The sequence below is a fragment of the Heterocephalus glaber genome, unplaced genomic scaffold (genome assembly GCF_053883595.1).
Source record: "Heterocephalus glaber isolate CG9 unplaced genomic scaffold, H.glaber_assembly_v1.0 deba00001613, whole genome shotgun sequence".
NCBI classification, from domain to species: Eukaryota; Metazoa; Chordata; class Mammalia; order Rodentia; family Bathyergidae; genus Heterocephalus; species Heterocephalus glaber.
This window is the reverse complement of record NW_028258384.1, coordinates 33,124,001-33,138,644: the sequence shown is the minus strand read 5'-3', so window position 1 is coordinate 33,138,644 and position 14,644 is coordinate 33,124,001. Positions and strand designations below refer to the sequence as shown.

Below are 14,644 nucleotides of genomic sequence, written 5' to 3'. Positions count from 1 at the left end.
GAGTAAAACTAAGCAATACTGATTTATACAAAGAATACTTAGCAATTAAAAAGAAAAAGTAAGGAGAACCCACAAAGATCTTCCTTGTGTCCTGCTAGGAAAGCCTCAATACTGTAATATAATTTGTATTACAAAGGATCAATTTCCTGAGGGATTTCCAAAGATTTACACATATTAAGGAGATTTTTTCCTTTGTACATTGTTTCTCAGTTTTATGGTGCTGGGTGTTATAGAAAAAAAGGATTGTGTGGTCAAATTTGGGAAAAGCTGACAGCCTACTGTATTGTTTTGGTTAAAGTCTTTTCAGGCTTTTATATGCTAATTTGCATTGAAAATACTTAAGAGAGCAATATAGTATGTAGTATTTCCTAATTTCAGACCTCTTTCTCTTGGATGGGGAAGATGAGGGGCATGGAAGTCAGAGAACTATCTCAGCGTATATGTGGTAGAGTAGAGTGGGGTAGTGAGAATCAGGATTATCCTGGAAAATCCGGACTATACTATTACAATGGCCTGGGCTTTTTATAGGCCACATGCAACAGGAGCCTTGGTTCAGTTCTGAGAATAGAGCTGAATTTTTAACACAGCAGCTTTGAGCTTGTGGAGCCTAAAGTATGACAGAGGTATCAATTGAGGTTACTCTGAGGTCTTTTTTCTGTTTTATTTGATCATACAACTTTTATTTATTTCTTATTTATCTCCAGGAACTACTGTTCCACAGAGCAAATTTTTAGAACTGTTGTTCTGATACTTAACATTTTCTGTATGACCCATCATTTGTTTTGAGTTTTTCCAGGAACAAAGATGGGCCTTATCTTTTTTTCCCTGGCAGTGGTTAATGATGTAGTTCAGGGTGTTAGAATGGACCAATGCTAAGTGACCACAAAAGATTATAGGTATAAGAAAGGTTCTTATGGGGCCAGGCATATAGCTCAGAGGTTCCACTGCCTGCCTTCCAAGCACAAGGTCCCAAGTTTGATCCCTGGTACCAAAAAAAAAAGGTTCTTATGAATATCAGTGCTATTATATTTAAGTGCTAATATCAGTGCTGTTATATTTAAATACTAATTCCATAAATCATGCTCTTGAGGACTAGTAAATACATACTGTTTCTGTGATTTTTTTTCTTTTAAAATAATTGATTAGATCTGGGGAAGTATTAGTTTCTCATTAGTCCTTATACTATTGCTGAAGTTAGTAGAAGTAGATTTTGTTTCATCTGTTCATTTGGGGAAAGTAATACTGAGCTACTTATCCAGCAATACCCAGAAAGTTGGGATCTATTTTAAGAGCCTGTTTGAAGCTAGCTGACATCCATTTGATTTATCAAATTACAGAAATTTTCAAATATTTTCTTTTCTTACAAATTTGGCATCACTGCCACTATGAAGCATAATAGATTTGTTTAGACCAGAAATGCCTTAAATATGTGTGATCCACAAATTAAATGGTTTATAGTTTCTTTGCAATGGTGGTCAGGGGAGAACAAAACATACCTGATATTGGCTCATATTGTTTCTTCTCTCTTGGGTTCCTAGTGCTTTTTTGTCCTTTGGAACAAGTTTTTGTTAGATTGGTACTTGTTTCTTTTACCCAGAAACAAAGATGGAAAGTCTGAGTTAGACTTTGATACAGATCAATATGATATCCTGATATCAGACATTGATGCAGAAGAAAAAGAGACTGATGGCATTGCCTCTGAGCTGCCAGAAACAGAGTATTCCTTACGGGTGAGTAAGGGTTGCTTTTCTTCAACAATGAGAGGTAAGATTTCCTATAACATGAAAATATTATAGAAGAAAACTGAAGTACAGTTATATAAAGATGACAACCTTTTAGGGTTCCTTTTTAGATCTCCATTCAGATAGTTTAGCTAACATAGTCAGCAGCATTTTTAGTGTGGTAGTTGACATAATGTGACAAGGTATAGAAACTGAACCATATCTTTGTCCAGAAGAGATGTACTTAGCTAGCAGTGTTTTATGGGGATATCAGTACAACTGGCAATATGGCATAATGACCTTCTCTTCACTGTTCCATAGGCATTTTGTAGTATTCTATATATGAAGCCACGGATGAAAATTTTTCTGCGTCAAAAGAAGGTGACTACCCAGATGATTGCCAAGACCTTGTCCAATGTAGGATATGATATATATAAGCCTACCTTTACAGTATCCTTATAGCTTCATGTAGTTGACTTTTTCATTGCAGGGTTATATTTCGAGATTGGCACAAAAAAACAAAAACTTGCTTTTTCTAATTCAGAATTGTATGTTACATAAATATTATACTGTACTTGAAAAAGGATTTCTTCAATGTCAATCTATGTTCTACTTTTATTAGTAACCACATGGAGCTGGGCGTGGTGGTGCACGCCTATAATCCCAACACTCAGGAGGCTAAGGTAGGAGGTTTGCTATGAGTTCGGGGCCAGCCTGAGCTACATAGTGAGTTCAAGGCCACCCTGAACTACACAGGCAGATCCTGTCTCAAAACACCAAAAAATGGAAAAAAACCACGTTGAAACTCTTAAGAACCCGATATTTTGGAGATTCTGGTTCAGTAGATTTTCTTTCTTTCTTTCTTTCTTTCTTTCTTTCTTTCTTTCTTTCTTTCTTTCTTTCTTTCTTTCTCTTTCTTTCTTTCTTCCTTCCTTCCTTCCTTCCTTCCTTCCTTCCTTCCTTTCTTTCTGTACTGAGGATAGAACCCGAGGTCCTTTTTCTTTCTTTTTTTTTTAAAATTCTTTTATTGGTACATTTTAGGTATACAACACAATTACATTTCTCATTGGGAACTTGTACCTTTACATGATACATCTTGGTTCTTATTTTTTCCCCATTCCTAGCCCTCCCTTCACCCCCTCCACCCTTCCCTATTTACAAAGATGTTATTTCCATTTTTTCCATTTCACATCATTTTCCTTTCCCTTCTTTCCTTTCCCCTGCCCCTGCCCCTCCCACTACCCCTACCGCTTTGGACCTTTTCTTCATATTTTGCATTATCGATTATTCATTCTAATCATTGGTACATTTTAGGAATACAATATGATGACATTCATCATTGGAAATGTGCACCTTTACATAATCTCTCTTGGTTCTTATTTTTCACCCTTGCCCAGCCCTCCCTTCAACCCCTCCATCCCTCCCTATTTACAAAGATTTTGTTCCTATTTTTCCATTTTCTCATATTCCATTCCCTTCTTTCCTTTCCCCTAGCCCTCTCACTTCCTTCCCCTTTGCCCCTTTTCTTCCTATTTCACATTACCTATTATACATTTTAGTCCTTATTTACACTTTCAGTTTCTCACACCAGAGACACTATTCAGTATTTATACATGTGTGTCCTATTTATTTCACTTAAGAGTATTGCCTCAATGTGCATCCACTTAGCTATAAATGTCTCTAATTTCTCATTTTTTGTGGCTGAGTAGTACTCCATTTTATTTAAAAAACCACATTTTCTTTATCCAGTCTCCAGTTGATGGGCATTTGGGCTGTTTCCAAGTTTTAGCTATTACAAACTGTGCTGCTATGAACATGGGTGCACATATATCACTGTAGTATGATTCTTTCAGTTCTATGGGGAAGATCCCCAGCAGTGGAATAGCGGGGTCAATTCCAGTCTTAGTTCTTTGAGGTATCTCCATACTAATTTGCACAGTGGTTGCACCAGTCTATACTCCCACCAGCAGTGGAGAAGTGTTCCTCTTTCCCCACGGCACCGCCAGCATTTGTTATTGGTTGATTTCATGATGGCAGCCATTCTTTCTGGTGTGAGGTGGAATCTCAGCGTTGTTCTCATTTGCATCTCTCGAATGACCAGTGATGTTGAACATTTTTTCATGTATTTATTTGGTATTTCTACTTCCTTGTCTGAGAAATGTCTGTTCATTTCAGATGCCCATTTTTCAATTGGGTCTTTAAATTTGGGAGGTCTGATCTTTTAAGTTCTTTATAGATTTGAGATAGTAGACCTTTGAGGAAAAGCAGGTGAAGATTTTTTCCCACATTGTGGGTTGTCTCTTCACACTGCTGGTGGTTTCTCTTGCTGTGCAGAAGCTTTTTAATAAGAAGAGATTCCACTTGTTGATTGTTTGTGCTAGTTCACGGGCAACTGAGGTTTTGTTCATAAAATCTTTTCCTACACCGATGTCTTCAAGAATTCTACCTAACTTCTGTTCCAACTGGTTCAGAGTTTCTATTTTAATATTTAGATCTTTAATCCATTTTGATTTTAGTTTAGTGCATGGCGAGAGATGTAGGTCTAGTTTTAATCTTTGGCAAGTTGAAGCCCAGTTTTTCCAGCACCATTTATTAAAGAGGCTATCTTTCCTCCAGTGAAGGTGTTTGGCTCCTTTATCGAAGTTAAGATGGCTGAGTGTGTCTGGCATTGTTTCCGCATCTTCTAATCTGTTCCACTGGTCCTCAGGTCTGTTTCTTTGCCAGTACCATGCTATTTTTATCACAGTAGCTTTGTAGTAGAGTTGCAGGTTGGGGATTGTGATACCCCCTGCCATGTCTCTGTTACCTAGAATTGCTTTTGCTATTCTGGGTCTCTTCTTGTTCCAAATGAATTTTTGGATTGTTTTCTCAAGGTCCGTGAAGTATGCTTGTGGGATCTCAATTGGAATTGCATTGAATCTATATAGCAGTTTTGGAAGTACGGCCATTTTCACTATATTAATCCTTCCTACCCAGTATCAGGGGATGTCTGTCCATTTTCTGATATCATCTTCAGTCTCTGAGGTCCTTTTTCTTTAAATGTTGAGACAAGGTCTAGCTAAGTCACTGAATTGCCCAGGCTGTGTTCAAACTTGTGATCTTCCTTTCTCACCTCCCAGAGTGCTGGAATTATAGGCATGCACCACCATGCTCACTTCTGAAATATTTTTTAAAAGAAATATTTATTTATTTTAAAGCCTTCAGCTTTTTCCAGTGAGCAGCCAGGTTTGAGAATCTGAGCCTTAAGAAATAAATCTACATCATATTTGGTTTGTACTAGAATTCTGTCATATATACATTGATTCAAATGTAATGTTGACTAGAATTTGTTAATCTTTTGGGTATAGAGTTATTGCTGTATTAGGGTCAAGCACAGATATTGATGGGAGTTAGGAGAGTGGATATTAAAGGTTAGTTTGTCTAGGGAGAAATGAATGGTTAACAAGATTGATGTGGATTTTCAACCATCAGCTACTTATTGCACTGGGAATGGTTTTCAGATATTACATAAAATCTTAAGGTAAACTATGGAATCTTCATTGATGATTTTTTGAGCAAAAAAAAAAGTGTTTGAAAGGCTGAGAAATCATAAGCAGTTATGAAGAATTACTTTTTTATTTTCCAGTAACCAAGCACACATCTTGTCCTAAGAAATGTGTTCACACTGTATATTCTCTATCAAAGGAATTATCTTTGTCTCCCTTTGCCTGACTGAAAATTAGAAATTGTTGTTCCTATTCTTAAAAATGAAGTGATTTTTACTCAGAAGTAGATTGATTTTCTCCTTTTTAGAAACACATACCTTCGCCACTAAGAAACTATTTTAAAGCCCTAAACAAACCCAACAAGTTAGTTATAATAGCACCTTATATGGTCTGGGATATTAGTGTTATAGATGTAACAGAGCCAGTCTAAAGAAGTGTTTTCTAGCAACTATTTTAGAATATGTCACATTTCTGTTTCCAGCTTCTTCCTTTGTGGGTTTCTATCAGGCCAATTTCTATGCATGTATTTTATACATACCTCAACTCTTCTACCCCATCCCCATCAAACTAGTTGCCTTCCCATATTAGAGTTTGGGTTAAACAAATTCAATATAGGCATAAGTAAAATGAAATTTCTAATAGAATTTCACTAAGATCACTGATATTGATTTATTTATTCTTCCGTTATCAAAGACTTCTCTTCTTTGTTTGTTTTGTTTTGGGGTGTTTTGTTTTTTTTTTTGATACAAGGTCTCAGTTTGTAGTCAGGCTGACCTTGTCACTATGTAGCCCAGGCTGATCTCTAACATGCGGTGATCCCACTGCCTCAGCCTCCTGAACCCTGGGATTACAGGCTTGTGCCACCATATCCAGCTCCCCACTTTGTTCTTTTTCTTCATACTAATTTGGAGAGCTTTCTACCCCAGTATACTCCCATTCCTTGTTCCTTAGTGATATCCCAGAGTGCTGGGATTAGAGGCACAACACCTGGCTATGATTTTGGTCTTATTGCTTTTGTTTTCATTGTATTTTGTATGTTAGTAGGACTTACCATATTGCATATAAGTGAGTGGATTTCTACTGTACCACATACAACTCTTATCAGAACCTGTGAGCCCTAGCAGCAAATTTAGCAACTGACAAGGTTTAAGGAAGATTTGTGATTATTTATGAATTGTTCAATCACTACTGGCATTTTGGTATATTTTCTTATAGTCTTTTCTATTCATCCATATTTATATATATTATATATGCGTGTTTATGTATATATGTTTTTAGATAGTGCTTGTTATTATGAGCATTTCCTAATCTTTTCAAATATTTTTCAAAGATATGATTTGAAGAGCTGAATAATGGACCATGTGGATTTACCCACATTTATCTAATCATTCCCTTTTAGTCAATCATTTAAATTATTTGTTTTTCTATTTTTTAATTAAGTGAAAAAATCTTTATAACTCATAAAACTTTGTGGACTTCTCTGGAAGTTTCTGTGGAATAAATTCCTAAGAAGAGAATTACTTGGTCAATGGTTAAAAATATTATTGCTACAGATTTTTTTTATGCTACAGATTTTTTTAATTCCCTCTAGAAAGTTACCAATTTATATCCAATGACATTTCGTGTGTTTTGCTATAATACAACATTTTGTCTGCTAAAGCCCCTGGTGTTTGTCTCCTTAATGACTTTATTAGAATAAGCAAGTGAGAATCACTTTTGGATTCTCTTGCAAGAAAAGTAACCACTTTGGAGTAATGATGTATCATAACAACCGGCTCATAAAGTCTTTTGAGAAGGTGGGATGCCAGGTAAAGGTGAGTGCTTTGTTTATTTGTCATAGAAGATTAAATATTGTAGGAAGAGAGTTTAAAATTTGTAAAGAGGATAGATTCATTAATGATTTTTATTCCCATCTCATGATGGTTGTTAAATTCTGATACTGGAATTCTGTGTTACCAGTGAGCCATTTTGTGTAGAAAAACTTGTGCTACTTTTCATTCTTCACAGATACTAAACCAGGAACTTCACTAAAATGTATTTGCTAGGTGGCTGTTAATAAAAGAGAGAGTTAGAATGCCAGCAACTTTGCCAGGTGCATCAGCTTATTAGTTGTAAGATAGCTCTATTATCTTAGGGAGATAATAAGGAGTAATAGAAGGTGGCATAAAATTTGGTGGTGAATTTTTCCTTTCCCTTCTTTCCTTTCCCTTCCCCTCCCTCTTCCCCTACCCCTTTGGAGCTTTTCTTCCTATTTCAAATTATCAATTAGTCGTTTTAATCATTTTAATCCTTGAGAAAAGAAAAAAATGGAAACAAAGCCTATGTAAATAGGGAAGGGCTCACAGGTAATGGGGAAAAAATAAGAACCAAGCTACATCATGTACAGGTACAAGCACCCAATGATAAATGTAAATGTATTGTATTACCTAAAGTGTACCAATAAAAGAATTTAAGGAAAAAAAAATTTGGTGGTGAAGACCAAGAGTTGAGTATAGGATGTTCTTCTTACAAGCTATAGCCTTGGATAAACTATTTAATTTTTCTGAGGCTCAATTTTTCTACCTGTAATATGGAAACAATATTAATCTTTCTCTACCTCAGAGTTAAAAGATTTAACTGCTGTGCTATGTACATGTAAAGTACCAACTCTGTATGGGAATGTAATCATTATGTGGTGCAAACATGTACTAATAAAAATTGGAAAAAAGAGAAAGATTTAACTGGGATAAATTATGTGAAAATATTTTATAAATAAAACTATATAAATGTTACCAATATTTTTAATGGTTTAATGATGATTTAAAGTGATAATTTTCACAAGTATCCCTTTTTTGGGGGGCGGGGGGTACCCGGGATTGAACTCGGGACCTTGCACTTGTGAGGCAGGCAGCAGAAACACTCAGCTAAATCCCTGGCCCTATCCCTTTCATTCCCTACAGATTAGATGCTAAAGCACAACAAATGATAGCCTGCTTTATATTACATAGGAGGATATTTACATAAAGATAGCTAATTTTTGGCCTATCTTGGGTTTTTCCCTTTTTACACATCTTAAGACAACTCATGCTTGTGTGACAGTCTATAATTACACCTTAACTCAGTTCTTTCCATTAAAGCATAAAAAAAATTGTTTAAATTCCCAAACGTCTTATATCAACTTATCATTAATAATTACTATAAATCTGATTTTCTGGTGGTTGTTGGGTAGCCTGTATATCTGAGGAAAATGCTTACTTTAATAGATAGTGTGAGAACTTGATGATGACATAAAATTTTTTCCAGATGAAGTTTCATTTGTTTCTTACAAAGAGCAGTATATAATCTTGATTTTTATAACAGCCTAATTCTTTATTCAAAAGAACTCTTAGGAAACCCTAGAATATAAAACAGATGAAAGTGAAGGTTGTGTGAATGAAATAGTTATTAGTCCTTAAATAATCCTAGAGATAAGTGAGTCATTGGAAATCTCTGCTTTAGAATTTATTAGTTTCTAGTTCTATACAATACTTGCAATGTATTGAAGTACATTCTGAGTGTTTCTCTAGATCTTGATAGCCTTCCTTTGCCCATAAACATTATGTAACCTTTCTATTATTGTTTAGAAAAAAAAGGAAATGACTTTAGGCAGTCAACAGTAAAGTGTTGAAATTAATATTTTTCTTCTAAGCCAACTCATGGAGAAGGAATGGGAGTAATTGGAGTCATTGAGTGCAATTTCCTAAAACCTGCCTATAACAAACAAGATTTTGAGTACACCAAGGAGTACCGGTGAGTCATTGCCAACCTGAGGTGTTTCTGATTAATTTTTTCAGATGTGATTCTATTCTCTGAAACCTCCACAACCATCTCTAAAAACCAGCTGAATAACTTAACTGAGAATTACTTGAGGTCTGTTGTCCAAGATTAGAGATAAAATTATTTTATTTTTAAATTAAAGCTTACTCATTTCATATGTAAGTCCAGTTGAGATAAATCTTACCTTTACAAATTATAGCAAGAACACAGTCATTTGGTAAAATAAAGAGCCTTATTGATTTTGATTTAAAAACATGAGTGGATCTGAAAATACTAAGTATGTTGGGGGATATTTTTTGAAGTGTGTTCCAAAAATTTTTGTTGAATTCAGTAAATAGACTTAGAAGAAAGTATTGGAACAGCAAGAAAGATGTGTGCTTTCATGGGAGCATTTTGATTAACTAGAGAAGACAAACAGGTTAAGGATCAGAAAGGAACTTGACATTGCATCTGAACCAGTAGGGATATTTTTATGAGCTGAAGAAAGGAGTTATGAAAGCCAAGTTAGAAGAGATATTTTTAAAAACTCTGGGAAGGAAGGATCATTCATTCCTTCTTTCATCAAGTATTAAGAGATACTGCCTATATGTGAGGTATGAAGTAAGAGTCCTTGATGCCTATGAATGAGTGTGATAAGATATATACCAATGAGAAACTTATATATCTACAAAATAATTTTGTTAATGAGACACATATGCAAAATGGGGAGAACTTTTAAATATACCTAAAGGAATCAAGGAAGGCTTCACAAGTCAGATTATATTTGAGTTTAAACTTGAAGGAAAAGTTGAAGTTTTTTAAGTGGATAAATAGGAGAAGGACATTCTAAGTGGAGGGAAATACATGTAAGGCCAGAAAAAGGCACAGGGTGTCCTGGAAGTATGGAAAAAAGTCACGAGGATAGTTGATGTCACAGTTGAAAACTTTTTTTTTTTTTTTTTTTGGTGCTGGGGCTCAAACTCTGGTCCTTGCGCTTGCGCAGCAGGTGGCGAAACCACTGAGCTAAATCCCCAGCCTCACAGTTGAAAACTTTTGATGTCACAGTTGAAAACTTTTTCTTAGAGTGGGAGAAAAATAATTTCTCAAATCTCTTTTTGTGTAACCAAAACTATAATAAAGTTAGTTAATTAAATGTTGTATATCGATTTATCTGGAACCATAAAAACTCTAGGTTTAATGTTTGACAAAGAGATAAGTATTTGAATGGCAACCCCAAATTAATTTCAGTGTAATTGGGTTTTGGTCATTCAGGCTATTCAGTGGTTATGGCACCTAGGTGCCCTCAGTCTAAATAAATTGGTCATTTAAATGTGAGTCTGGGGCCAGGGATTTAGCTCAGTGGTTCCACCGCCTGCCTCGCAAGCACAAGGTCCCGAGTTTGATCCCCAGTACCAAAAATCAAAAACAAAAAAACAATAAATATGAGTCTGACCTATAATGGAGATCTTTGACCAAGACTTGACTCTTAAGAGTACAAGTGTAGGGCTGGGGATTTAGCTCAGTGGTTTCGCCGCCTGCTTCACAAGTGCAAGGACCCGAGTTTGATCCCCAGTACCAAAAAAAAAAGAGTACAAGTGTATAAATGACATTGATTTAACAGAAGTCTCAAAGCCAAGTCGTTTTCTTTCTCTTGAGTAAAAGGAGCAGTGAACTTCTGGTGGTTACCTAAAAATTAAGACTTGTAAAATTTAAATGTTAGATATTAAAAATTATTTAACATATTTCTATATAATCTTTGCCACCCTACCACCTCATATCTACATTTCAAATTCTGGACACATTAGACCCTTGGTTTTCAATATCTAGTTTTGGTATGATGAGTTTCAGGTCATTGCCAAGAATCTAAAAAAGAGATACTCCAAATATTTATTCAGTTAAACATATAGGATTTCTAGCTTAAGAAGCTTGCTATATGCCACATAATTTATTAAAAATAAAGAACTAAATACTACCCTGCACACAATGTTTTGGGGATAATACATTTGCATAATTCTTTCCAATTCTGACATTGCTCCACCCCTTTTTGATGCTGGGGATTTAACCCAGGGCCATGCATATTCACTCTACCACTGAGCTACACCCTCAGCCCTGTTGCTGTTTTATGCTCAATCTATTTTACATAAAATGAAAGGGTGTTTAGATAAAAATATGGAAATTTGAAAGAGGGTTTAGAGAAAGTTGCTATGAAAAACAGATTCTATGAGTATTATGGATATCAAAACTCTAAATCATAAAAGAAATCCCAGCAATTATAGTGCTTGAATATCTATAAATAAATCATCTGTATTATCATTTTTAACACTTATGGATATCAGATTTCAGCTGCAACAAAACATTTTTCACATGAAGTTCATCATAAGAAATACATATTAGTTGAGCACTCCAGTGGTACATAATACCGTGGCTAGGCCTTGTGGAATTTTCCAAAGAAATTCAAGACATAGTTGCTTGCTTTCTGATTTCTTTCTTTTTTGTCACATATATGAAACAAATTAGATAATAATAAATGACTCTTTGATCATTTAAAACTTAACTAATACAGTGTAAAATAGGGTAGATTTTAGGTAAAAGTATGACTTTAGATAAACCTTAAATGATAGAAGATATTTAGAGAAAAGAAGGAAAGGAATTCCAGGATGGAGTTGTAACATGACCTAAGGTAGCGACAGGAACTCATAATGGTAGCAGTATGGGAGTGAGGACAAAGGAATGTCACTGGAGTGAAGGGAAATCAAGTTAGATGGATAGAGTAGGGCCAAATCCTAGAGCAGGAACTACCAAACATTTTCTGAGAAGGACCAGAAAGTAAATATTTTGAGCTTTGAGGCCATATGGACTCTTTGTGTCCAGTATAATTTTGTTCACAAAAACAGGCAATGGATGGGATTTGCCTCCAGGCTGTAATTTTCTGATCCTTGTCCTAGAACCACAATTCCTAAACTATGTGCCAAGCTACACATAATGAATTCACGGAGAAGCCATGAGATATTTCACATTTTTGTGGGAAATAGAGTGACATTCAACTCCAGTCTATGAACAATAGAAAGGGTCTTGTATTGTAACAAATTACCACAAATGTAGTGGCTTAAAACAACACTAACTTATGTCTTAGAATTCTGTAGTTTGGAAGTCTGACACAGAGTTCACTGGGTAAAATCAAGGTGAAGGCAAGCTGTATTCCTTTCTGGAGGTTAGGGGAGACTCCATTTCCTTTTCCAGTTTCTAGAGGCTGCCAGTATTGCTTGGCCTAAAGCCTTCTTTCTCCAGTTTCAGTGTCAGCAATGATGGCTTGAGTTCTCCTCATATTGTGTCATTCTGGTGACCTTGACTCTTGTCATCACAACTCCTCTAATTCTGACTCTTTTGCCTCACTCTTCCACTCTCAAAGACCCCTGTGATCTCATTGGATAATTTAGGACAATCTTCCTATTTTAAGGTCAGATGATGATTAACCTTAATTCCATCTGTAATCTTAATTCTCCCTTGCTATATGACCTAACACAGTCACAAATATCAGGGATTAGGTCATAACATCTTTGGAGGACTGTTATTTTGTTTACCATAATCTGCCCTCTGGTCTCCTAAGATTTACTTTTTGTATGTGAAATGTGCACCCCATCCCAGCATTCTAAAAGGTTCACCCTATTACAGTGTTAACTGAGAGTGGAAAATTTCAGCTAAGTGTCATCAGCTCAGAAGTTCCAAGTCTCATTATCTAAATCACATATGGGTGATACTGTGAGTATGATGGTCTTGGAGCAAAATTCCTCTCCATCTCTGGATGTCTCCCTCCTGCTTCCATCCGTCCCTCTCTCCCTTCTTTTCTTTTCCTTCCTCCCTTCCTTCCTTCCTTCCTTCCTTCCTTCTCCTCCTCCTCCTCCTTCTTCCCCCCCTCTCCATTTTACACCTAAAATACAGTAGTGGGACATGATACATTAGTGGGACATATTCTAGGTCAAGTGGGAGGAAAATGGAAGAAAAAAAGGAATCACCAAGCAATTTCAAACATCCAGCTCGGCAAATTCAATTTCATTTCAGAGACTGGGAATTTAAACTCTGGAGCTTGTAGCTCTGCCCTCTGGGCTTATGGTTTCACCCTCAAAATCATTACCTTGTTCATGAAATTCGTGTGTTTGCAGCTGAGTAGTTTCATCAGTCTGTTTTCTGACTGTAGAATTGTTTAGATCCAACAGGCTTCTTTCATTTTGTACTCTTCCCATACCTTTCAGTCCAATCTAGAAGAGTGTGTGTTTATACCATTCTCAAGAACCTTGTGGCTCTTCCTGAGTTACAAATATTCACACTCTCCAATAAGAGACTCTTTTTATTTTTTATTTTCCAATAAAAGACTCTTGACACATATTTCCTAGATAATATCTATTCTTGGCTTCAGCTGAGATAGCTGTGGAGATCTGAGTCATGTACTTAATCATTTCAAAAAGCCTTTTGTGTGAACAAATACTCTCGAGAACCTTTTGATCTTAGCAAGATATTACCAAAAGGTTTTTCAACCTCATCTGCAGCTTTTTCTATAGAGCATTCTTTCTTGACAGTCAGTATCTAAATTTGTCTTAGTTACTTTTTCTGTTGCTGAGACAATACCCAACCCCAAACATTAGAGAAGGAGAGATTTATTTTGGCTCAAGTTTGTAGAGCTTTCAGTCCATAGTGGGCTGGCTCCAAGGCAGAATGGCATGGTAGAGGGGCATTGCAGAAGAGAAACAGACCATGGTAGAACAGGAGGGAGGGATCAGGCAGCAAGCAGCAAGCCACTCTTTTTCTTTGGTGCCACCCACATTCAGAATGGGCCTCCCCATTAACCACACCCAGAATTATGCTAAATCAGTTTAGTTATCACATACCTTTAATCCTTGTATCACACCCTTAAGCCACATTCACACACCTTAGATCCATCACCATCAAAAAGCCCCACCTGTGAGCACATGAAGCTTTGTGGAGAACATCTAGATACAAGCCATAAAAAAATTATAACATCTTTTGGAATTTGGATGGGCTGGGAATTTTCCAAATCATCAAATCTTGTTCATTTTTGCTTAGCAGTTCCTCCCTCAATTTATTTCTTACCTCTTGCATTTTACATGAAAAGACAGAGAACCCCAGCTCTTCAACACTTTGCTTGGAGATCTCCTAATTTAAATACTTCAGTTTCATCATTTACACATTGTATTTTCTGCATTCCTATAGAACATGATTCTAATAAGCTTTCTACCACCTTCCCTCATTTTCCAATAAAATGTTCTTCATTTCCTTCTGAACTTTCATTAGTAATGCCTTTGACATCCATATTTCTAACAGGCTGTTTACAATGATTTAAGCCTTCTCTAAAGCAATTTATGCTATTTCTACTGTATTCCATTTCCTTCTGAGCCCTCACCAGTGAAATATTTAATGTCCACATTTCTATTAACAGTCTGCTGAAAACATTTTAGACTTTTTCTGTCATGCTTCTCATAGCCTCTGCCAATTTTCAATTCCAAAGCTGCTTCCATGTTTTTATTAGTTACAGCAGCACCTCATCTGTGGGTACCAAAATTGGCTATATTCTTTTTATTACATAATATTTTTCTGAATCTTAGTTTAATCCATTCACATTTAAAGTACTCACTTATAAGGAGAAATTTA

General features: G+C 35.9%; 1 protein-coding gene across 6 annotated transcripts in view; it reads left to right on the top strand.

Annotated features, from left to right (window-relative positions):
* The window catches only part of Morc4 (MORC family CW-type zinc finger 4), a 102,690-nt gene that overhangs the window by 12,591 nt on the left and 75,455 nt on the right, over positions 1-14,644 (top strand). For all 6 annotated transcript variants that reach the window (XM_087196717.1, XM_021241574.2, XM_087196718.1 and 3 more), the window contains 4 exons: positions 1,598-1,730; positions 2,043-2,171; positions 6,901-7,020; positions 8,874-8,974. In XM_087196717.1, coding sequence (XP_087052843.1) covers positions 1,598-1,730; positions 2,043-2,171; positions 6,901-7,020; positions 8,874-8,974 — 483 coding nt within the window. The remainder of the gene's footprint in view (positions 1-1,597; positions 1,731-2,042; positions 2,172-6,900; positions 7,021-8,873; positions 8,975-14,644) is intronic.